Genomic DNA, 26,205 nt, shown 5'->3' on the forward strand with positions numbered 1-26,205 from the left:
GGAACTCTTATCTTCTGCCAGCAATTAGGAATAGATAGATAGTAATGGCACATATAGATAGAGACTATAGAATTCTTAATTATCAATCTCCTATATATTAATTCCTAACCAGTATATATCTCTGGCTTTCTAGTTTTTGTTGGTAGGTTGTAATACCTAGTATGCATGCATCTTGGATCTACCCATCTCAGCAGGTATATTACTTCATGCATCTTGGATCTACCCATCTACCCATCTCAGTACTATTTTTGGTAGTGGCTCTTATAGCTAGCTGCCACAAAATCACGTGGCATGTTTTCCATGGAGGAGTCCTTTCTATTTAACCCCACTTTCTAAAGTTTCCACAACGCTTTCAACTAGTTCTTCACAAACCACAGCTTCACGCCTGCACGTACGTTCTCCAATACCCATAAAAATGAGTTCAACTCATAACTTCAACTATCTTACACCAGAGGATGAAGAGTTAGCATGCTTACATGCAATGCAGTTAACTAACTCATCGGCCTTCCCCATGGTATTAACTGCAGCTGTAGACCTTGGAGTACTAGAGATCATTGCTAAAGCTGGTCAGGATGCATACATCTCCCCGTCTGATATTGCTGCTCAGCTACCTACCAACAATAAAGATGCTTCTATTATGCTTGATCGTATGCTTAGTTTAATTGCTTGCCATCAGGTACTATGTTGCACTCTTCGCACTTTAGCAGATGGAAAGGTTGAAAGATTGTATGGTCTTACACCTGTTTGTAAATTCTTGGTAAAGAATGAAGATGGCGTATGTATGGCTCCTTTGGTTCTATTGCATCAAGACAAGGTCATGGTGGAGAGCTGGTAATAGTTAAGCATTAGCTCCGTATATCTCTTGATCTAGGGTTGAATTTCTATATTTCTCTATTATTATTTTTTCTTTTCAACCGACATCATTATACTTAGAGCATCACCAACGCGTTGCTAAAAAAAAAAATCAGGGAGTGACTCTCAAGGACAAAACTGCCGAAAAAGTAACTCTTAAGGACACCTTTTTTTTTTTAACTCACAAGAACCGGGTAGATGAAAGGTCAAGTATATTTGGCCTTGATGCGAAATAAAAAATGGATTGGGTAGATGAAATGTCAAGTATACCCTTGACTCGAAATAATTAACAGCCTGGCCGAGACTAAATGACCCGGTGTATTTAGTATGAACAATTGTTCATACCTTTAAGCAGGTGTGAAAACTCATTATTCATACCCCCAATTACGAATATTAGCTATGAACAATGAGTGTTTATACCTATTGGAACTATAAACAATGATCCAATAGGTATGAACATTGATCAAGTTATGAACATGGATTGTTCATACCTATTTGGGAGTATGAAAATTCATTGTTCATACATCAACATACCTATTTGGGAGTATGAAAATTCATTGTTCATACATCAACAGTGTTCATACATCAAACATAAACAATCATTGTTCATGACTACTTTTAATTTTTTTTCAATTGGTAGGTATGAACATTGATTGTTCATAGTCCTTCGGTATGAACATTCATTGGGTATGAACATTCGATGTTCATAGTCTTTGGGTATAGCATGAACATTGAATGTTCAGTCCTTTGGGTATGAACATTGATTGGGTATAAACATTGAATGTTCATAGTCCTTTTGGTATGAACATTCAATGTTCATACATTAATATATTGTATAAGGTACATTCACCTATTTGGATATAAACAATCATTATTCATACACCAGCAGAATGTATGAACACTCATTGTTCATAGTAAAATGACAGAAAGGGTAAAATTGGAAAATATTTATTTTAAATCTTGGCCATTTGTCCTTGAGGGTTATTTTCACGGAAGGGTATAACTGGTATTTAAAAAAATGTAAAAAGGCGGGGACAACTTATTTTGTGGTTGAGGGTTCCTAATTTTGAAATAGTGGGTTCGTGAGTTGTTTTTCCCCAAAATTTGTCCTTGTGAGTTACTCACAAAAAACAGTGTCCTTTTCCCCGAAATTGGACATTGGGACCAATTTCTTGAAAAAAAATTGTGACATCAACATTTTGTGTTAAAAAAACGCTGCTAAAATTTGGGTTAATTCGATTTTGGCCCCACTTTTAATAGGGTATTCAGCGTTTGGTTCTTATAAGTTGCAAAATTCGTTTTTGGCCCCAGTTCTGTCAGTTGACTTGGTCAGTTTTAACTGTTCCGTAGGTTTTGCTCCTCATAATTTCAAAATGGCCTAAATACCCCTCATGCGTGCCACACGGTGATTTTTGTTTTTTAACAAAAACTAATGACACGCGTCCAAATCCAACGGTTGGGATCCAAGGGTTATTCAATCAGCACTATTCACCTTCTCTACCGGTTGGATTTCTATTATTTAAGAAACCAAAGAGCTTACAGACTTTCATTAAAGATTGTGAACCCGACTTTTGAATCCCTTGCAACAATACAACAACTCCATATGATACAACTACTCCATATTAGATAGATTTGAGCTTATTGCTTGCTTAATCGATGATTGTCTCTACTTGGAGTATACAAATCTAAAAAAACCACTCAATTATAAAAGAAGAATGAAACCATTGCAAAATGAGTTCAGATTATCCCCATATAATTAATTAGATGAAACTTTCAAACTTGTATAAGGCCAAATACTTCCCTGATTGACAAGGACATCTTTGTAAGGTGTGCCACCGTGCACCTGCATTAATGGGAGCGGTGAGGGAGCCGTTCTAGCCTCCTTAATTTGCCTTTTCCTTTTTCTTTGCTCTTCTAGTATCAGGGGAACCTGACCTTCCCTTTCTTGAACAAGTCGCTCCTGTGCAACTCCCTGCAGTTTCTCAAGCCTGATTCTATCCATTTGTTGCATCTTGAAGACCTTCACCAGATTCATCAATCCTCCTATTAAGAATAGTAGACTCCTAATTATTCCCAAGACAATCCAACTCGTTCCTTCCATAATTTGAAAAAAAATGATCGATAAGATTCTCAATGTAGTATGTTCAAGGACTCAACGTTTGGATCCTATGGTTTTATACATAATATGTGAGAATTGTTGGGGTTTATACCAATACCAATCGATTCCCCCACTATACAGATAACTTATATTTGAACACAATTCAACTCCAGACAAATTCTAAATATCAACTACAACCTATACTAACATGCCCAACTCGCTAAATAACTATTAACAACAGATAATAATATAAAGCAGAATTAAACGCATACCACAACACAAATATATACCGTGATTCAGCCAATGGTGCCTACTTCCACAAGAGCTCGTTTTATATAAAGTGGGAAGAAAGATTACAATCTCTCCTTTCAGTCTCTCACCTTACGAGATCACTCTTATATCTTTATAGGGTTGTATCTCTGTAAATGTTATCTTTCAATCTTTATAGCTTTCAAGATTGGGTTTTCTCTGACTTTTGTGCTGCCTCTCGTGTGTTTTCTGGGTTGTTAGGTTTTGCCAAAAACTCTAACTCTTATTATTGCACACTTGCGGTCCCAAATTTCTTCTGAAAATAGACTTGGGCGTGGGTCACGCCTCGGGCAAGATCAAGTCGAGCGCGGGTCGCACTGAAGGTACTGGAAGTCTTCCACGGCATAGGCGCGGGTTGCGCCTTGGTCAAGGCCAATCTGAACGCGGGTCGCGCTCAAACATTTCCACGCAGAATGAACTCCTTCTCTCTCTCTCCTCATGTGAGGGATAAAGCCAACAAGAATACATGATGCTGATAGTTTGTAATTGGAGGTGGTGTACTAGTACCCTTCCATGGTGATGGGGATTTCAAATTGGTAGGAGGATTAGCTGATGGTGGTGGAGTTCTGTAATGATAATGTGTTGGTGGAAGAGGTGAACTCCCAGTAGGAGAAGGAGGTGCTGAACCAGGCTTTCCTGGCGCATGGTTGTGGACTAGAGGGGACGTTGGTGACTGATTCTTACTAGGCGAAGGTGGTGACACTGGTGCCCAAATCGTTGGAGGTGGTGACACCGGTGTCCAAGTCGTTGGAGGCGGTGGCAGTGCAAATGGAAGGGAGTGATAAGAAGGTAAATAGTGATCAGAAGGGGAGTGATCTCGTGATATGTAAAATCCCCAAACATTTTAATCCAAGCCGTCAATGTTTGTAACATAGATACTTGCCACGTGGACTTTTAAATGGATATCATCGAAACGAAATTTGTATGGATTTTAAAATCGAAATTTTACGAAACTAGTATTTACGAGATTCATGCGCAACTCACGTGAAGGGTAAAGTTGCCATTTTGAAAATATGCTATGGAGCAGTTAAAGCTGACCAAGTCAACTGACAGAACTGGGGCCAAAAACGAATTACTCAACTTTGAGCCAAACGCTGGATACCCTATTAAAAGTGGGGCCAAAATTGAATAAACCCCTAAAATTTCGTTATGTATCAATGCGTATGTTATAAATTTTCATTTTCTATTTTGGTCGGGTATAGTTTTCTAGTTTAAAATTAGGTTTTTTTTTTTTTTTTTTTTGCATGGGACAAGTTATCCCGGTTGATATTGAGACTAACCCATTTTTTTTAAAAAAAACGGCGCCACTATTGAAATTTGATTAAAAAAAAAAAAAAACTTGGACTGGGACACGTTGTCCCTTTCCAAAGAACCGATGTATTTTTCGTTCGAAGTTTTTTGGGTATCGATTGTGGTGTGAGTTTTCTTTAAAGGAGGCCACCAAGGTAGTCAACATTCCATCCTGTTGAGTACATTTGACTAAACTGTCGCTTAGTCGATGTAGTTGTGATCCACACACTGCACCGGCCAACACAAGCAATTTTCAAGTCCTCCGGCAGACATCAGTTCATGGCCTACAAAGTTGTGAAACTTTTGATTGATGTAGTTAGGACAGCAGTGTTGGAGTTATCCCTCACATGAGGAGAGAAACTGAGTCGACGAAAATGGGCAAACTTCGACAATAAGAAGTTAGAAGCGCCGCCAGCGCCAGAAGTTCCATAACATAGGCGACCAGCGCTCAAGTGAAAGCCCCCGCGACTCGAGTTCCAAAGAACATAGGGTGACCCGCGCTCAAGTGAAAGCGCTACCTCGCCAGCTTCTAGGTCTTCGGTCGCGACTTCGCTTTCAGAGGGAGCCGCCAGCAGCATAATTTTGTGGGCCTTGCTACAAGATTCAAATTTGGTTTTTGGAGATAAAACCAAAAATCAAGGTTTTGGAAAACCTAACAAAACAAGTCAGAAGGATTGGAATCCAGACTAAAACAAAGAGAGAGAACCTTTACAGAGAGACAACCCTGTAAAGAGATAAGAGTGATCTAGTAAGGTGAGAGACTGAAAAGGAGAGATTGTAATCTTCCTTCCCACTTTATTAAGAACTGGCTCTTGTGGAAGTAGGCATCATTGGCCGAACCACGGTAAATCTTTGTGTTGTGGTTTGCTTTAACTGCTTTACATTACTATCTGTTGTTAATAGTTGTTTAGCGAGTTGGGCATGTTAGTATAGGTTGTAGTTGATATTTAGATTTTGTCCGGAGTTGAATTGAGTTCATATACAAGTTATCTGTGTAGTGGGGGAACCGATTGGTATTGGTATAATCCCCAACAAGTGGTATCAGAGCCTTGGTTAGAATAACCTAGGGTGTTATCCGAATCTTGGTCAGAAGGTGTTTGACGAAATTCCTGAGAGAAGATTTGAGGTTAAATAACTTGTAGAGATGGACCATTCCGTGAACACTCGCATGATGAGTCTGAATAGGAAAAACTACACCATCTAGAAAGCCAAGATGGAAGACTTGCTATACTGCAAGGACTTGGCACTTCCCATTGAGAATGAGGGAGTAAAACCGTAAAAGACCGGCGATGAGGAAAGGGAAAAAAAGCACGAGTGCCGCATTGGATACATTCGATGGATTGATTGACGATGTCTTTCACCATGTGGCCCAAGAGACTACAGCCTTCAGTATGGAAGAAACTCAAGACCTTTATGAGAGGGAAGTCGGTGGAAACAAAGTGCTAGTCGTTAAGTTTGCGAACCATCACGGTACCAAGAAGGTTCTTCAATGTCCGAGCATCTTAATGAAGTACGAGAATATCATCAATCGATGCATTTGATGAAGATCAATTTGGGAGACGAAAGTTGAGGCTTTGTTTCTATTAGGCTCTACCCGAAGAAAGTTGGGAGACATTAGCGGTTTACATGGAGACGCCAAGGATGGAATTGTTACCATGGAGATGGCTACCACGCCTTTGTTGAATGAGGAGACTAGAAGGAGTGCAAGAAGCGCTCTTCTCACTCGGAGATCCTTTCACGCAGAAACGGGGAGAGGTCAAAACAGAAAACCATCTCATTCTAGAGGTGATGATGTATAAATCTAGGGGTGAAGCTAGAACTCCTAAGGCGAGAGGCAATGTTACTATTGTGCCACAAAAAGGCCACTTCGGATATGAGTGCGAGAACAGCGAAGGGATGAGAAGAATAACCGTACATGAAGACATGGTGCGGAGGAACGGAAACACAGCAGATATACTACCGCACTAGTCGGCGACTAACCTAGGGAATTGTGTCGGTTGTGGTGTGTCTTTGTCTTAGTACCTCATGTCGATACGAGCGGGGTGATAGATACTGAGGAGCATCCTATCACGCCACACCGCACGGGGATTCTTCACTACCTACAGTCAGTGTGGTGAATATGGTGAAGTGAGGATGGGTAACGATGGTGTCTCAAGATTATAGGCATTGGAGATGTTCATGTAGAAACCAATGTCGGCTACACCTTGACACTCAAGGATGTAAGACATGTCCCCGACATACGGCTAAGCCTAATTTCGGCCGGAAATTAGATGACGATGGCTTTGTAAACTCGTTTGGTAACGGGTATGGAAACCGAGCGGAGGTTCCATTGTAGCAGCCGTGAGGAAAGAAAACTTGCTCTTTTACAAAACACGCTAGTTTGTGTAAAGCGTGTTTAATCGCGCGTAAGAAGAAGCTTCATCTGACGCGGGCACAAGAGATCGTGGTCACATGGGCATAAAAGGGATGGAAGTTCTTGCTAAGCAAAAGGTCGCGCTGCATTAAAGGTACACATTTAGATACATGTACTCACTGTTTGGTAGGAAAGCAACACAGGGTGTCTTTCCAAAGATTCCCGCTCACGAAGGACAACGCCCTTGAACTAGTGCACCTGAGGACTTATGTACGGGTCCTATGAGTGAAGTCCCCACCGGGGAGCCGTACTTTTGACATTCATTGATGATCGTCAAGAAAGATATGGGCCTATAGTCCGGAAGACCAAGGATGAAGTACTTGGCGTGTTTGAGAAATTCCACAAAGATGGTGGAAAGAGAGACCGGAAGTTGTTGAAGTGTATTCGCCGGATAATGGGGGTGAGTACATAGGGCCATTTGAAGAGTATTGCCGCAGTCATGGGATTAGCCATCATGGCGCACCGTTCCCAAAGACACCGCAAAACGAATGGAATAGCGAGAATGAACCGCACTACCATTGTAGAGAGGATGAGATGCATGCTATCTCACTTTAAGCTACCTAGAAGCTCTTGGGTAGAAGCAATGCGTCTGACCGTGCATGTGATCAACTGTCCGCCGCCGCAAAGCCTCCGAATAGTGATTATCCAAAGAGAGTATGGTCAGGCGTAGATGTTGATTATGGATACTTGAGGGGGTATTTGGGTGCGGGGCATTTGTGCATATTCCGAAGGATGAGAGATCCAAGCTTGATGACAAAGCCAAGCGATTTTTTTCCGGTTATGGAGATGAAAAGTTTGGTTACAAACTCTATGATCCGATTAACAAGAAGGTAATCCGAAGTCGAGATGTTGTGTTCTTAAAGACCAAACCATAGCGGACTTTGAGGAGGGTGAGAAGCTACGTGCTTTCACAAATGATCTTGTTGATTGAGTAACCGAGTTCCCTACCGTGGAACGTCGCGAGAGCGCATCGAGAATGCAGAGAACCATGAGTTTGAAGCTCATGATGAGAATCCTATTGCTCATGATGGGATAGAACCTATTGGTATAGAAGATGCAGATGAGATGCATGAACCACCACCGAGCAAGCGGTAAGTGCATCCTCCCCGAGGCACTAGCGGATGGGGCAAGGAGGTCCGACGGAGGAGAATAGCTTCAACCCGGTATCCACCACATATGTACGCATTACTACTATCGGATGGTGGAGAACCTATGTACTATCAAGAGGCACTTGAAGGTACGCACAAAGACAAGTGGTTGAAGGCCATGCATGACGAGATGGATTCTTTGCATAAGAATCACACTTATGAAGTTAGTTGAGAAACCCACGGGAGAAAAATTCTCAAGAATAAGTGGATATACAAAGTCAAGCATGAGAGAACAATCCTCACCCAAGGCACAAAGCTCGCCTTGTTGTGAAGGATTCGATTGAAAAGGAAAGGAATTGACTTTGATGAGATTTTTCTCCTCTGTAGTGAAGATGACTTCTATCCCGGGTGGTATTGGGTATGGCCGCAAGTATGAACCTAGAGGTTGAGCGACTAGATGTCAAGACAGCTTTTTCTTCATGGGGACCTTGAAGAAGATGTCTACATGGACCGACCCGAGGGTTTGAGGTCAAAGGCAAGGAGCACCTAGTATGCAAGGCGATAAAGAGCTTGTATGGGTTGGAAACAAGCACCGAGACGATGGTACATAAAGTTTGACTCCTTTATGGTGAAGCAAGGATACAAGAAGTCCGCTTCCGATCATTGTCGCGTTTGTTCGAGATTTCGGATGGAGATTTCATTGTCTATTATTCTTTGATGTGGATGATATGTTGATAGTTGGCCCCAAACATCAACAAGATATCAAAGTTGAAGAAAGACTTGAGTAAGTCCTTTGAGATGAAGGATTTAGGTCAAGCAAAGCAGATACTTGGGATCGCGGATCACCGTGACGAAAGAGTGGGAAGTTGTGGCTTTCAAAGAAAGCTACATTGAAAGGTGTTGAAGAGATTCAACATGGATCAAAAGCGAAGCTAGTCGGTTATCCGCTTGGTGGCGGTTCCGCATGACCAAAGAGATGTGTCCTAAGGGTGAGCATGAGCAGAGTCGGATGGAAAAAGATTCCTTATGCATCCAGCGATGGGCGGTTTGATGTATGCCATGGTGTGTACTAGACCGGATATTGCTTTTCGCCGTTGGGGTTGTAAAGCGATTTACATCAAATCCGGGTAAAGAACATTGGGAAGGTGTTAAGTGGATATTGAGATATATCTCGAGGCACTTCCAAATCGTGTTTGTGTTTTGGTGGAAGTAAGCCCTTACTTGAAGGCTACACCGATGCAGACATGGCGGTGATGTTGACTCGATGAAGTCCACCTCCTGTTATCCGGTTACTTTTTGCGGGGGGGGTTTCTTGGCAATCTAAGTTGCAAAAGTGTGTTGCCCTCTCTCCACTACGGTAGCCGTATATTCATATTGACCAATCGAAAGTTGCAAAGAGTTGCTATGGATGAAGAGGTTCTTCGACGAACTAGGGCTAAAGCGTAAAACGGTTTGTAGTTCTGTGACGGTCGAGGCGCCATCCACTCCGAAAGAATCCGAGTTTTCATTCTAGATCCAAGCACATACATGTATGCGTTATCATCGATTAGAGAAGTACTTTCGAAGACAAGCATTTGTGGTATCGAGAAGATCCATACCGACAAGAACGGGCGGGTGGGATATGATGACCAAAGTCTTACCGAAAGGTAAGTTTGATGTTTGTTGTCTTATCTTGGAATGGCGGTTTACTCCTCCTGATGATTTGGCAATTGCATGGAGGTATCCCCTCACCGCTCGGGGGAGATTGTTGAGTTATCCCTCACATGAGGGAGGAGAAAACCGAGAAGCGGGCAAACTCGACAACAAGATTAAGTCGAGGAGCCAGCCGTTCGAGTTCTAGTAACATAGGGCGACCAGCCGGCTTCCAGTCTTGGTACCGCGACTTCGCTCCAGAGGAGGAGCGCCAGCGCGCATAATTTTTTGGGCCTTGCTACAAGATTACCGCGAAATTTGGTTTTGGAGATAAAACCAAAAATCAAGGTTTTGGAAAACCTAACAAAACAAGTCGAGGAAGGATTGGAATCCGGACTAAAAACAAAGAGAGAAACCTTTACGAGACAACCCTCAGAAAGAGATAAAAGTGATCTAGTAAAGGAGAGACCTGAAAGGAGATTGTAATCTTCCTTCCCACTTTATTAAGAACTGCGCTCTCTTGTGGAAGTAGGCATCATTGGCGAACCACGGTAAATCTTTGTGTTGTGGTTTGCTTTAACCGCTTTACATTACTATCATTTGTTAATAGTTGTTTAATGAAGTTAGGGTATGTTAAGTATAGGTTGTAGTTGATATTTAGATTTTGTCCGGAGTTGAATTGAGTTCATATACAAGTTATCTGTGTAGTGGGGGAACCGATTGGTATTGGTATAATCCCCAACAAGCAGGACATGCCTTATGAGTGGTTTACGTGTTCATCACCCAATCCAATCTACAAATGTAATACAAAATATCATAAGCAGAGGATGCGATTTTAGGAATCAACGTCAGCAAATACTTTACCATTTTTTTTGTAGCAGAGCTATGACCACTTTCTTAATTGGTTTTGTTTTATTTGAATTCATTTTGAAGGCTGAAAAAATATATTTTGGAATTTATTTATAGGTACCACTTGAAGAATGCAGTCCTTGATGGTGGAAATCCATTTGCTAAAGCATTTGGAATGAGAATATCTGAGTATTGGGGTACAGATTCAAGATTTACTAGTCTGTTCAGTAAGGGAATGTCAGATCATTCAGTTATAACAATGAAAAAGATACTTGAAACGTACAAGGGGTTCGAAGGTGTGAAATCTGTGGTTGATGTTGGTGGTGGAACTGGTGGTGCGAGTAGCATGATTGCTTCTAAGCATCCCACCATCCAAGCCATTAACTTCGACTTGCCTCATGTGGTTGAAATTGCACCAAAATATCCAGGTAAAATTCATCTTTCCCCTGTACGTTGAGATGTATTATTGTGTGATATGAGACCTTTAATTAAGGCCTTGCATAAGTTCGTGAGGCTGCTCCACTCATAACCAATTGATTTTGAGTTCGATGCTCCGAAATTTAAGGTCACGTTTCTTACTTGAAGAATTTGAACTTGGTAAGCTAATGAAATCAAATAATTTACAGGTGTGAAGCACATTGGGGGAGACATGTTTGTTAGCATTCCGAAAGGAGAAGCCATGTTCCTGAAGGTAATTAAAGAATTGAATTTGTATAGTTTTGCTGGTATTAACTTGTGTCGATCACTAATGAAGATAATATCAGTCTGACACATTAGACTTGGCTAATTAAGTTGGTCTTCTTTTTATCTACTTCTAGTATGTTCTTCACGGTTTGAGTGACGAGCCTTGTCTGCAAGTTTTGAAGAAATGTCGTGAAGCATTGCCTGATAATGGAAAGGTCATTATTGTGGAATCAATTCTTCCGGTACTACCTGAGCCTACTCTCCTTGCTAAAGTTGTTTACCAACTTGATAACATCATGTTGTCCATTAGCCCTAGTGGAAAGGAGAGGACTAAAAATGACTTTGAGGCATTGTCACTTGGAGCTGGATTTGCTGAATTTAAAGTGGCATTTACTGCTTTTAACTGCTGCGTTATGGAATTTTATAAAATGATATAACAGTGTTTAAGTGAGTTCTGGTTATTTACTTGGTGAAATAATATGTACAATAATATGATATGTGTTATAAATACATAGGCGTTATGGAGATGCCCACCGTGAAGAGTCCATTAGGATTTTAGGAGATTACTTATCTTGGAAGTAACTCCTTTATATGAAGGGTTGTAATCTCTTATTATTGTACACATCAATAAGATTATTTCTTCTTTGTCCTTTAATATTCTGGCTCTCTTATTCTCTAATTATATAACACGTTATCACGATAGTGTCTAGCTTTGGATTATATATATATATATATATATATATCGGTTTGTCTAGAGTGCCACTCTTATAGTGACACTCTAATCTCACACTTTTCCTAGTCCCTCCGATTTCATCCTGATCTAACAGCTAAAATGATTTTGCCCAAATAAAAAACAAGTGGGGGTATAATCGTCATTTCTTACACAAATTAGATTTTGGAAGCAAAACCCACGCCTCTTTCTTCTTCCTTACTACCTCATTCTCTACTGACCTAACCCCCCTCTTCTTGCTATTCTCCTCAACAATGAACACGATCTGATGAAAAGAAATAGTCTTGTTGATGTTAAACCCACTACTCACCTCTAAAATCTTAGCCCCATTTTTCTACTACTTGGCCACAGCATTATCGGTTTCTAATGGTGGAAGCCAAGCAGAGAGACATCCTCACATGTACAGAAGCTCAACTGAGCGACAGAAAGCTCTGAATTCATGTCCACGAGACTTTTAAGCCTAAGTAAAACACTTTCTAAGCCTAAGTTCGAGACTTTTTTTCGCCTAGGTTCGATTTCTTTTGACATCATTTTGAGTGAATTAGTTTGTACTATTTTTTTTTTTTTTTTTATGATTCTAGTTTGAATTGGGTGGTTAACTGTATCAACAGAAATTGTGTCTGAACCACTAGGAGCTGTATTGGTCATCTCGACATGGAACTATCCTATCTGTATGTAGCAATCATTGAAATATTACTTACGCGGTGCTATATGTATGTATGGATCAGATCCGACTTAAGTGCCTATCAATATTTAGCAATCCTTGAATGTATACAAATAATTATGTGCTACTTGATTCAAGTTATTCGTGTTTTATCTTTAGTTCCTAATGATATTGTTCCAGATTTTTGTCACTTCAAATGCTCATAAAAAACAGGATTCATTTCCTTTATATGTTTATGAATAATCAATAAGTTCAAATAGAATGTATATGGTTAACTTTTTATCATTCCCTTTGCTTACCCTACTACCGTGTTCTCTTTGAACTATCTAGGAAAATGCAGTAAGCTCATTTGCCTCATCTTTCAACCAAAAGTTCCTTCATCTCCCTTTCTTTTGATTTTGTTCTTTTACCCGTTGGGAAAAATTATTTAACTCGTGGCTAAACCATTATATCCTAATTCGATCAACTCTTCTTCATTTTTTCCCCTTATATTTGCCCTCAATTTGAGTTTGTAGTTTTTGCTAGATATTAAGGGTTCTTGCTCATTGCGACGTCTTTTCTAATTTGGAACTCATTCATTTCATTTTTTCAGTTAGACATGAAAGTGTTTGGGCGCTTTCGAAGTGGTCTACTAGCTTGTGCTCTTCCCCGTCAAGTTGCAAACGGGCGTGGGTAGCATTCAATTTGTTGCTTCCTTATTGATCATAGGCTATTGATACTTCAGTTTTTTGTTTGTTCTTGGTGAGGTGTTTAATAGCATTTTCTGATTTTACAACTTCCAGCGGGATCAAGGGCACCACCTCGGTTGAAATTAAGGCGTCGGTCTCAATTGGTATTTGAAGTATTGGTGCGGTGCTCATATTTCGTGGGACAAAACTGGTGGTGTTCAGTTGTCGTCCATTAATTCCAAGCCCTGGAGCACTACCAGTTGTAAAAGTTGATGTATCTAATGTTATTACTCATTAGCGAAAGTCGTGTTTCTTATAATATTGTAGTGAATATGAAGTCCTTTTTTGGTAAGCCATTTAAGCGGTGCATGAATGTGCTTGAATTGAAGAATGTAGGATCTGTTCATGTAAAAGTAATTGATTATACTTTTATCAAATTTGTCTCTTTTATTTGCCTAGTATTTTTGTCTTTCATATTTCTAGTACAAGGAAACAATGTGAATTGAGAAACAAAGTTCATTGCAATCTGCTTTTTACACGAGGCCAAAGATGCCAAAAGAAGCCTATGCCCTAACAAGGCATCTTGTGATGTTCCTTAGCTTCCAAACAATATGACTATGTTAGAAGAATCTAGCTTTGTGGAATTTTTAAATTTGATGAGAAGTAGGCTTTTGGGATCGACGCGTGTGTACTAAAAGGGGGCAAGTAAATTAGGCTTTTGTGCTAGTGGGAAGTGTTGGAATAGCAAGCAAGTCACGCTTTTTTTTTTAACTTTTTGAGAAGCCGCACATTGCAGCTATACATTGCTTAGTAATAGAAGTTTATGCAGTTCCTTAAAGCTCGTGGAATTGCACATCAAAAATTCTAGAATGAGCGGGATAGACAAATTTAACTTCTTTCTCTTCGGGCAAGTTCATCTAGCTAGAGCATCCCATCTTATAATTCTCGACTCGACAAAACACACTCGACATAACAAAACTCGACATGCATACCAAACTTACACTAACACTATAACAAACTCGACATGCAGGCCTAATGTATAAACTATAACTCCCGACATAGTTTATGACTATAACGCTGACTATTTCTTGCGAAAATTTTGTTGTTATATCAACCTTATGAAGTTGCAAAAATGCGGTTCTGTTTGGACTTTGTCCCAAACGGCATGGCCACACCGTTTGGACTTAGTCCCAAACGGCATGGCCACACCATTTCGCATTACTAAGGCCAAACGGTGTGGCCATGCCCGTTTGGGACAAAGTCCATATTGCATTACACCCATTTTTTTATCCAGTTCAAATCCAAACGATATGGCCACACCGTTTGGACTTAGTCCCAAACGGCATGGCCACACCGTTTGGGACTAAGTCCAAACGGTGTGGCCATATCGTTTGGATTTGAACTTGCAAAAAATGGCGGTGTCTGTTTGGACTTTGTCCCAAACGGCATGGCCACACCGCTTGGACTTAGTCCCAAACTGCATGGCCACACCGTTTGGTACTAAGGCCAAACGGCATGGCCATACCGTTTGGACTTAGTCCCAAACTGCATGGCCATACCGTTTGGACTTAGTCCCAAACTGCATGGCCACACCGTTTGGTACTAAGGCCAAACGGCATGGCCACACCGTTTGGGACAAAGTCCAAACAGTATTACATTTGATTGTTGAAGGTGTTTGATAGTTTTGTAACATACATTGAGCAATCAAATTATTGGAATCCATTCCAAGGGGAAAATAAGTTATCCCCAAGGTCGATTAGTTTTTCGGTTTCTTCCATTTTGCAAAATATTTGACTTAGCTGTGATTGTTATTTGCATTTTGTTAGTTAAAATAGTTAAGAGAACTTTGTTTTCTGATCATGTTGAACGATTTATTCCCAGGGGATGCCAAGTCTTGTGGAAGGGAGTGTAATTAATAGCGAGGGTAGGATTCAAGGTGCGATAGCAATAGCTAGAACCAATTTATACACTCTTTGATTCCTTTTGCCTCACAACTTTGCCCAGAAAATTGAGTTGCCTCACAAATACCTGAAGACAAGCCAAAAGAGTGAAAATAACTAAATAAGCCACTTATAGTTCGGTACCGCTTATAGTTTTATACTGAAAAGCACAGTTGATACATGAAATTCATAATATATGAAATTTCTATTTCTCACTCCTGAGTATAAATAAGTAGTACAGCCACAAGACAAATACATGAAAAACTTCAGCTCATCAACCTTATTTATAATCAAGCACAATTGGAATTGTACTTCAATGATCCCAAGTGACTATCCTTGTAGCAAAGAAGGTAGCTACTAGTTGTATCTACGAGGGGATCGGCGCCATGCATGTTCTCGGTTTTCTTAAATCTTCGTTGATTTGTTTGAGGGCCACATCGAGTAGGACTTGCAATACCTCCGCCATTGAAGGTCGCTTTGAAGGTAAAGCACGTACATATGATCCCTAGTCCAAGACCAAACTCATTTCATGCAAATAACATGGATCCCTCGATCTCCTCGTCCGGGCATTAGTTATAGATTTTTCCTCATTAAAGTGACGCCATGCCCATTCGGCAAGACTTATGTGCTCATCTCCATCATTAGGTTCCTTTCCGTAGTCAATTCTAGGAGTACTACCCCAAAACTGTATACATCGATCTTTTCATTCACCTTGGTTGTGTAAGTGTACTCGAAATTCAATCAACCAACCGCAGTTTAGCCGATTTTCCAACTTTAAGTATGTTATAAAATATAGAAATGTACTCAAATAAGACTCACCCGGGGCGAATGTATCCAGAAGAGCACTGCTACGCAGACATTGTATCCGACTCCCCATGCTTAACCAACATCTTTGCCAATCCAAAGTCTGCAATCGTAGCATTAAAGTTGGCATCCAACAAGATATTGCTCGATTTCACATCACAATGAATGATGGATCGAGAGCATCCATGATGCATGTAGCAAAGACCTTGAGCAACTCCAAACAAGCGATATGCAACCTTGTAGGCCAATCCAAGAGAACATGGTTAACTGAATCTGAAAATATTGATTCTCTTTTCTTTTGTGTAACCATCGGGTCTAAGCTGCTATTCACCATGTATTCATAAACAAGAAGTACCGAGCTCTCACAAGAAATACAAAGAAAACAGTTTTACTATGTTTGAGTGAAGAATTGTTCCCAATATCCGGACCTCCTGCTTGAAATTCTTTCTCGCGCATGTTGTCCAACTTCCCATTGTTCCATATCCTTTTTACCGCAATGAATTCAGAATTCGTAGATCTGGTTTTTTTCTTTTGTTTTTGAGAAGATGAAAAGAAAAAGACGTTTTTACCCCCACTTTGTTGTTTGAAATTAGGAGTGTTAGATCTTTTGAGACTTAGATTAGATCTGACGGTTTGAGAGGAGTATGAGATAAGAGTGTCACTATAAGAGTGGCACTCTAGACAAACCGTATATATATATATATATATGTGTGTGTGTGTGTGTGAAGAGTCCATTAGGATTTTAGGAGATTACTTATCTTGGAAGTAACTCCTTTATATAAAGGGTTGTAATCTCTTATTATTGTACACATCAATAAGATTATTTCTTCTTTGTCCTTTAATATTATGGCTCTCTTATTCTCTAATTATATAACACGTTATCACGATAGTGTCTAGCTTTGGATTATATATATATATATATAGGGAGGGATCCGTTTATCATGGTTTTTTATACCAAGATTTATACCACGCCCCTTTACAAAATGAGTTAAAAGCTAATATTTTGTGGATATGATCTCCTAATTATGGATAGATTTTCCACAAAAATTCGGCTCAATTGGAAATCTCTAACCTAATTAAAAATTGTTGACAACTTTAAATTTTTTTTAACGACTCTGATTTTTCGATTTTGCAATCATCTTTTGACATTGTTAAACATCATCAAATGAGCTGAAATTTTGTGGAGGTCAACTTTAAGGTTTGTTGGACATATCCACAAAAAATGAAGTTCTAGTTCATCTTATGAGTGAAGTTGTGGGCCATGGTATAATCCACGGTATATTAATCCTCTCTCTCTCTCTCTCCTATATATATATCACAATATATATACGGTCTGGCTAGGGTGACATCCTAACTATGACATCCTTATTGTACATCCTATCAAAAAGTGCATTTCAACAATGAATTGTATAACACGTTATCAGCACAATAGTCTCTAGCTTTGGAATATATATATATTCCGTCTCTAAAAAGTAGTTACTTCACTTAATTTTAAATAAGTACATAAGTAAAACTTTACCTAGAAAATGAATTCAACTATAATATTTTGTAGATATGATATACTCAACATACAAATCATCTCCACAAAATTTCAGCTAATTTGGAAACCTATAATATTGGCAAAAAGTGATTGCAAAAACTCAACATTTATGGACCGTTAGATTTTTTTTTTTTAAATGAAAATAATTTTAATTTTTAGGGTTTTGACTTAACCCTTTTTGAGATAACCCCCACTCTGTGTGTTTTGTGAGTACCGCCAGTTGCTATTTCCCATATTGTCCATTTTACCTTTAAAAAATAGCCGTTGTATTTTTTTTGTAATTTTCATTTTCCTGGCTTATTTAAGACCAAACTTGGACTCACGAAAAACTTGTCTTCTCCAACGCGATTCTTCCCCAAACCAATTTTTTTGCTCTCATGGGTGGTGGTTCGGGCTCTGAAAAGGTTTGGTCCTTCTAATTTTTCTCCCCTCTGTGCCTTCATCTAATTTGTTTCACTAGCGTAGATCAGTATGTTTAATGGTCAAAGACCTATGTAAACAATTGGGGGGGGGAGGGGTTTATACAAAACATATGTTGAAATATGGGTGGTTTATACAAAGCAGATGTTTTAAGTTTTCTGTTCTTTTTTCAAGTACCAACTACAATGTCATCAACTAACAAAGGAGGATCATGCTTTCTGTGTGGGGATGCTGATCATTGGAAGTTTGAATGCCCTTGGCTTGACTTTCCTTGTGTTAAGGGATGTGGAGATACTATGATTGGTCGTTGGAGTTCCAAAGAATGCAGTTTTGGACAGAGATTTCTTAGATGTAAGGGGCACCAAGATGTAGTGGTTTCAAATGGGTGGATTTGGAAGTTGATGTGAAAGAAAAAGGAAAGGTTGTTCCCGTGAATGAGGAAGTTGATGTAAAAGAAAAAGATAAACTAAAAGAGGATGAGAGGAAAGGGAAAGGTAAACTTAAGTTTTATATTGATGGTCTTATAAAGATGCACATTGAAGGCAATGTATCTAATGTAAATGAACTTGTAAGGAAACTAAGCATGTGATTTATGACATTTGGAGTGGTTGTTATATTCTACCTGTTGTATTCAAGTCTACATTTAATAGCAATTCACAAATTTGCAACAAAACATAACAAAGGAAGCCAAATGAATTAATAAAACAACACAACAGAGCACATGACATAGCAAAACAACAAAATAAAGCACATGACATAGCAAAACATAGCACTTCAAGTTAAGTATATATAACAACATAACACTTCAAGTCTAACATGACAAAATCTAACTTAAGTCTGACATGAACAACTACATTCAAGACTCTAAAACAGAAGAAGCCTAGGAGGACCTCCTTGATCTCTTTCTTGGAGGTGGCATGGGTGGCATTGGAGGTATATTCAACACTAACCTCACACTTTCTTGAGTTTGAATTGGTGTAGACTGGCTGGGCTGTGGGGGATGGACCTTGTGAATTTCCAAATAGTAGCTCTTCCATTAAAGACATAGGCTCATATTCAACATTGGTTCTACCCCTGCCCCTTCCCCTACCAGTTCCTCTTCCTGCTCTTCCTCTTCTCCCTCTTACAAGTCCTTGGCTCCCATCCACCTCTGCATGAACTTGGTTCCCTTCCACACTTGTAGTTCCTTGGCTTCCAGGTACACTTGGAGGGACTTGGCTCCCATCCACACTTGGAGGTACTTGGCTTCCCTCCTCAGCAATTCTACCCCTTCCCCTACCTCTACTTCCTCTTCCCCTTGTAAGCTCCCATCCACACTTTCAAGAACTTGACTCCCATCAGCAGCATTGATTGGTTTGATTAGAAAAGGGTTTGATAGTGGCCTTGTTCTAGGTCTCCCAGTCTTTCCTCTTCAATTCCTCTATGAGAGCCTCTGGCAGCTGCAGTTGCATTGGCTTGTGTCACACCCCGAATTTCGACAGAATTCGGAAAAAACAATATTTGTTCCCGACTCTTCGATTTTCGAGGTGTGACACATTCTCAACTTCCAAAAACCCATAACAGTTTAACATTATACCAAAACAGGACATTCCTAACGGTCAGAAACCGTTACTAAAAATATTTGTAACGATTTTTTTTTGTCACAGTTTTGGCGTTTCTAATTCGTTATTAATATTCGTAACGGTTTAAAACCGTTACAAAATTATTTATTGTAACGGTTTTTTCCGTAACTAAAAATATTTGATAATGGTTTTCTTTGCTTAATTGTGTTACCCTTTTCTAAGAATAGTAACGGTTTTATAGAGTTAGTAACACTTTTTTACCGTTACTCTTTTCTAACAACAGTAACTGTTTTATAGAATTAGTAACGCTTTTTTGTGTTACTGATTTATAGAATTTGTAACGTTTTGGTAACGGTTTTGTTGCTTCGTAAGTGTTACTTATTACAAAGCTTAGTTACGGTTTTCCACCGTTACAAAACTATTTCATATATAAAAAAAATAATTTTCCCCAAAAAAAGGTAAAACCACCATTTTTGGGAGACTACCAAACCTGCATAAAGATGCCCCTACTTATTAGGTATTCTACAATCGTCCATAACATAAACAAGAAAATACATCCAATCACATAATCTTTTATTAAAAAAACATTACCAAAACGTCTTTTCATAAATAGGACTTGCCACGAATTAAATACACATTGTTTTCCAAATCAATGGGACTTGTCCTTAAACTCAAGCTCTCACTTCATTTGTACAGAACTCCCACCTTCAATAGTTGCAAGCATCAGGGGATGACTTTGGGATGGTATCATCAGAAAAGTCCCTTTCATCGTATACAATAATAGAAATAAATAAAAGAGAGTTAGGCAGTAGAAAACAAATATGTATAGATATATACTTATATCTTATTCTTAAGTAGTAGCTCCTTATACTCAAACTACATAATTAAAAAAAAATAGTATGGTAGCAGACTAGTAGCATAGAAACATAGTATAGACACGAAAGTTTATGTACCGTCCCAAAACCCTATAACCTTGTCAGACACCTTGACGAAAGACATAAAAAATTCGGCAAAATCTCCTCTGTATATTCAACATTTCATAGACATAAATTCTATCATAACCTGACAATCAAATAATATACTTTCATAACATATATTAAAACCTCAGACCTCGGTTGTAAACCAAACTACTCAAATATATATTGATTCGTAGAACCAGCTACTTAACCATCTCGACCAATACCAGTTAATTCAAATAGCCAATCCTCGAATAAAAAGACACTATAAATTATATACCAAAATTAAAATGAAAACAACATATACATCACTTCCACTTATATCAGTGTTATACACCTCTATTAGTTCCAACCATAGATACCACACTTAGAATATATATACACCATACATTCACACTACTCATATGTAAGGACTCATCTTCCAAAACAAAACTCATGAATATTCCAGCATCTGCATACACTTGTGACATATGAAACGAAAGAAAACCACATGAGGACCTTACCTTTCATTAACTGCTAGGTCTCCTGTTGATGCTCTCCATCTACGTTCTAATACATCACCAAACAGAGATGTATCCCTTCAAATATACAATGAGACCCTTGAATAGGTCTATTCTTGGACCAAAGTGAATAAAAGAAAAAGATACAAAAACAAACATTGTATAATATTACTAGATACAAGCCTTCTGTATTCAAAAATGAAAAGAAATTTCGCACAAGGGGCTAAAGGCTTGCCAGAATTTATCCCTAACAGATATTTCAACAGCTAGGTTAAGAAAATTCAAGTACAAAACTCAAAAACACAATGCTAATTTGCTAATAAAGATTGAGAAAACCCCATTGAAGGAACATCACTATATCTGTAACTATCACTATTTGTAGGATCAACAACCTACTTGTCCTAAAAACTGATTATGTCTCTGCTGGAACTGAAACATTTCTATATATTGTTATAGTTGTTGAGAAGAAGAAGATAACTCATTAAATCTACCACCACAGCCCATCCAATCTTGTTAAGCACCACCAAATAAAGATAAGCCAACCAAATGATATGGATGAGCTTGAACAACCATGTAAAAGCAATAAGAATAATATTTACCTTTATCTGAAAGTGCCGCCAAAGAAGCCAATTGACTACAAGCTGTGACCTGCATGTTACAAGCACCCCACATTAAGGTTATTATGCTACTAGTCAAATGCTACACAAGCTTCTAAAAAGTCTAGAAGGTAGGAAAAATAACAAAAATGGATGTAAACTATAAACTTGATTAGAAATGGATGTATGTATTCACCTCTGCTGAAAGAAAGTTATTGCAAGACAGCTTACATTGCTTCTCCTCACAGGAAGCTTCCTCTAAAGCTTTTCATCAGACCATACATTTTTTATCTCTTGCCCATAGCCTAAGAGTGGTCAGAGGCTCAGAGCCCATAGCTACTATAATGAGGTCGTGAGAAATTATCACATTACCTATAAAATAGAGTCCATTCAGGACAAACATCGTATATTTTATAACCCTATTTCAAATAAGTAAATAGAATTCAATTCACACAAAAGAGATATTAATTGAAAAGAAACACAAACTTGGAGTCTTGGACTAGTGTTTAAATTACTGCTCAGTTGTATCAAGGGTCGATCAATGGTGTGAGATCTTTAACACTAACAAGAGTACACATCATTGATCTAACATTGCCATTGTTAGTACACTAATAATTGTATGAGACCACAAATCTGAACAGAGTGACTCCAAGTAATGCCTCATAATTATGTAGTTCACACTACGGTTATAGCATCAAGCAATGGTGGCTAATAAGCCATAGTAGATTACATAACTATGTGTCTACGACTCTATGCCCATATCTAAAGGTAAGGTAGATAATGTTTGCTGCCTATTTCAGGAGGTAGAATCATTTTATCACTGTTTCCGCGTCAAGTTTGCAACCATGTTAATCAAAGATCAACAAGAAAAATCTATTAGGAATACACACTAAAACTAACATCAAAATTCTAAATCCACCGTTTTCATACCTTTTTCCCTCAAACCAAGAGATTGAAACAAGATCTGCGAAGGGTGAAAAAATAGTAAAAATTAAAACTTTTGAACAACGACATAATTTTTATGAAACAATTTAAAATATTCAGCGAATATTAAGAGATAACCAACACACTTGTGTTCAAATACCCGTTAGCAAAATTAATTGACCCAATCGAAATGTTGAATACCATTGACAAAACCCTACCTCGCTCTAAAACAAAAATTTGAAATCCAATTAAACCCAACACCAATAATGACAACAAGTAAAGAAAAGAATTGAAATATCTTTACTAATAACTAAAAAACCAAAGAGGAAGAAGCAAAAATAAAAAATCTAAAATTTCCAAACCCTAAAAAGAGAAGGAGAAGAAGACAAAAAACTTACCTTCAATTCTTTTTAGATCAGGTAGTCTAGGTTTGAGGTATCCACATCTCGGCCCTCTGAAAGTGAGAAAGTGAGAGAGATGAGTACGACATCCTTTGGTTTTGGACTATCTTTTATTTTTCTAATTTGTTTTTTCCTAGGTTACATTGACACGGGCACGCGTGTCGGTGTCCGACACGGATACGGGGTGTCTGATACGGCGAGCAGTTGAAGATCGACACGGGGACATGGATAGGAATAATTAATTAATTTTTTAATAGTTATAAATTTATTAAATTAGATGGTAAATCAGAAATTCGAGGTAAATTAAATACAATATGTGTCCGTGTGTGTCCGACACGGATACGGATACGGACACGGACACGTGGATATGTATCCGACACATATTTTTTCAAAATATGGCGTGTCCATGTAACCTAGGTTTTTTCTAACGGTATCAATGTGTTAGCTCACCATGACAAATTAATTTCGATAATTATTCGAAATTAAGTAATGGAAAATTTTACATAGTTACGCTTTCTAAACGTTAATAAGTGCGTCACGGTGAAAAAATGTTACTAAGTGAAAAAGGAGTGCGTTACTAAATCACCTTTTTGGTGTAATGTTATCTTTTTGGTTTGACATATCTTAAGGACTGAAACTAAACCTTTCCGTACTAAAGCATTTCACCTTCCAAATTCTTTCTGTAATTTACAGTTTGAGCCAATAACAAAGCCAAAGTATATATGGTGCAATATAAGAACTAACAAAGGTTTAAAAGAACAAAACCAAAGTTGCCTCTTGCAATTGCATACTTGCATTGGGTATTGCCAATAGCATAATACATGATAAAGGTTTATCTCTTCATGGACAAATCTTTGCCATGCTTGGATTACTTCAAACAAGATAAGTGCAGCAAGAGCATTATGATTTTGCAACTACACAACTTAATCTGCTACATAATTAGCCATATGTGCAACTCACGAGAAGTTATAATGTATAAGACTAAAATGCACTTACCATTCATTGTCACTTGAATCGCCTAGCTAGCAATATATATATCAGCTAGCTAGCAATATATATATCAGCAGAAATATTGAGCAAAGGAATAAATAATACCTCTTCTTTGAGTCTGACATTTTCAATCCGAAGATGTTGTTCATCGAATGACATTTCTCCTAGAATTGCCAGACCTCCACAGTTAGGACAGGATATGCTCCTCAACGCGGCTTGTAGCTTGAAACCCTCATTTTTTAGGTTCTCATCTTCGGCTCTGAGTATCACATAACCGCTTCTGTCTTGTTGTGCCTAAACATACAACATAACAAGATAGAATGTTGTGAAATTTAAAATAGAAGAGAAGCTTATGTTGTGTTATCGCATTAAGTAAGGTTAAATAGGAAGAAGCACGAGAATTGGTCATTAATGAGTATCAACCAAATAGTTGCTTGCCTGTCAAGTATAAATCCAAGAACGGTAGATTGCAATGATGCAAAGAAACAAATCAAAGTGTTCAGTGACAGATTGGCTGGATAATCCTTGCAGATCAGTGCCTGTGGATGCGCGTGAACAAAAGAAAGAATAAAAGAAGTATTTATCAATCAAACAACAATTCTGATGAATGTAAATTAAAACTGATGTACTTCAATAGGGATCATCCAGATCAGACCTGAAGAATAAACCATGCACTCCACGCAGCATTGCTAGCCAAAACAAGAGCTGACCCCTTGATCCAATCATTTTCATGGTGCCTTGACCCGAGTGAACCTTTTGTATTGTGGATGTTGATCAACGACCTCTGGTTAAAGTCTCTGAGTAGGTAATCTCCTTTCCAAAATGTAAATATTAGTGCTCCTCCAACACAAACAAGAGCACCTATAATCTTTGCTTGACCTTTAATACTATGAAGCATAACTTTCTCCATCCTGAATGAGAGGAAAGAAAAAAACATATCCGTCAGCATTTTGTGGTAGGTACAGGTATCGTGGATTTCTGGGGAAAGGTGGAAGACTGGAAGTACTACTTATGTTTTATGTTTTTGTATGTATCGACTACCACCGGCACGATAAGCTATTAAAGAAGTAAAATGATAATGATGGACTATTACCCGAGTGAAACCGCGATTAAGAATGTGAGACTAGGAGTTACATTAGTCAAGGCAGTTGCAACAGTTGGAGAAGTGTACTTTAGTCCAGCATAGTAAAGATTCAGATTGAGAGTGCGCGCTACCGAGTGATGCAAGAACAAAGATCTTCATTATAGTTGCAAATGGAAGTGGAGGGCGTGTTTTCCTGCAGTGCATTATCATTTTATAAGAAAATGCAAAAGAACATGCGATCCTTGATGTCAATTAAAAGTTTAAAACCATTAGCACAACACTCCTCGAGCTCTGAAGAAGTTATGGAATCATTTCTGTAGTGTTCTTAACCATTTGAAAAGTGTTTGTGTTGTATAGCTGCTGCTGCTGATGTTAGTTAGCTGATCGATCTATTCTTAATTTCAAGGTACTATTTCAAAATTTATTGAAGAATTTGCAGCTTTGGATTTTCAGGGTATTTGAACATTGAGTCCCTAAGCAAGGTAGATTATAAAGCACTTTGAGTGGAAAGCAAAAGTACTTACCTCTCAAATGCATAGGCCAAAGGGCCTAATACAAGCATAGCAATTAGGTGCCGATAAACTATAAAAACTTGTTGATTCATTCCCTTCTCTAGAGATATCTTAGCCAGAATACTGGAACCGCCATAAGATAGCTGTACCACGACCATGGCCACATACGAAGCACAAGTCCTAGTAGTTACCATCTCTTAATCATGCAAGGACAAAGACGAATACTGTGTATGTAATAAGCTAGACACCTTTCTATATATATATATATATGGTGATTGAATTGAACACCCTTGCACACTGCGTACTCCACTTGTGCTTATGTTGTGTGCTTGACTCCTTAACCATAGTCATTGAGTGGATTCAGAATCAGTGAAGCAATACAGCAGCGAAGCTGGGCCTCTTTCTTTTTATACGGATTTTGCACAGTAAATGGATATGATGATTACCAGTTTTTTCTTGGCGGAAGCAGTGGGAAAATTGTTCAAACTAAAGACTATTGGAATATTCGTTCCTTATGGATAAATAGGTATGATCCACTGCACATTATTTGAGCACTAGCCATTAAATTATACATATACCATCAAACTGTCTCTAACATGGAACTTGATTCACGATGAACTCACAGCAGTACTAATGAGATCACTAAAGGAACTATTCTTCTTTCATTGGCCCAAGACTCTTTTTGATGCATACAACATA

At 38.5% G+C, this 26,205-nt stretch overlaps 1 protein-coding gene and 1 pseudogene across 3 annotated transcripts; one reads left to right on the forward strand and one right to left on the reverse strand.

The window, feature by feature from the left end:
• The first annotated feature begins 337 nt into the window (after positions 1-337).
• On the forward strand, positions 338-11,870 carry LOC147506201 (caffeic acid 3-O-methyltransferase-like). Of its 2 annotated transcripts, XM_086604223.1 has the most exons (5): positions 339-676; positions 764-831; positions 10,649-10,959; positions 11,158-11,222; positions 11,350-11,870. In XM_086604223.1, exons 1-5 carry the CDS (start codon positions 416-418, stop codon positions 11,650-11,652), a joined length of 1,008 nt encoding a protein of 335 aa, XP_086460349.1. In that variant the 5' UTR covers positions 339-415; the 3' UTR covers positions 11,653-11,870. The 2 variants fall into 2 exon arrangements, with proteins under 2 accessions (XP_086460347.1, XP_086460349.1); XM_086604221.1 differs by having other exon boundaries at positions 338-831.
• An 8,225-nt stretch (positions 11,871-20,095) lies between these two features.
• Positions 20,096-25,840, reverse strand: LOC147506202 (WAT1-related protein At5g07050-like; annotated as a pseudogene). The gene is made up of 10 exons (XR_015193615.1): positions 25,519-25,840; positions 25,004-25,187; positions 24,566-24,821; positions 24,349-24,449; positions 24,016-24,204; positions 22,918-22,973; positions 22,526-22,559; positions 21,792-21,967; positions 21,003-21,647; positions 20,096-20,305 (listed from the first exon to the last, which is right to left on the reverse strand). The product of XR_015193615.1 is annotated as a WAT1-related protein At5g07050-like (transcript).
• Between the last annotated feature and the right edge of the window lie 365 nt (positions 25,841-26,205).

The sequence above is a fragment of the Coptis chinensis genome, chromosome 4 (assembly GCF_015680905.1).
Source record: "Coptis chinensis isolate HL-2020 chromosome 4, ASM1568090v1, whole genome shotgun sequence".
NCBI classification, from domain to species: domain Eukaryota; kingdom Viridiplantae; phylum Streptophyta; class Magnoliopsida; order Ranunculales; family Ranunculaceae; genus Coptis; species Coptis chinensis.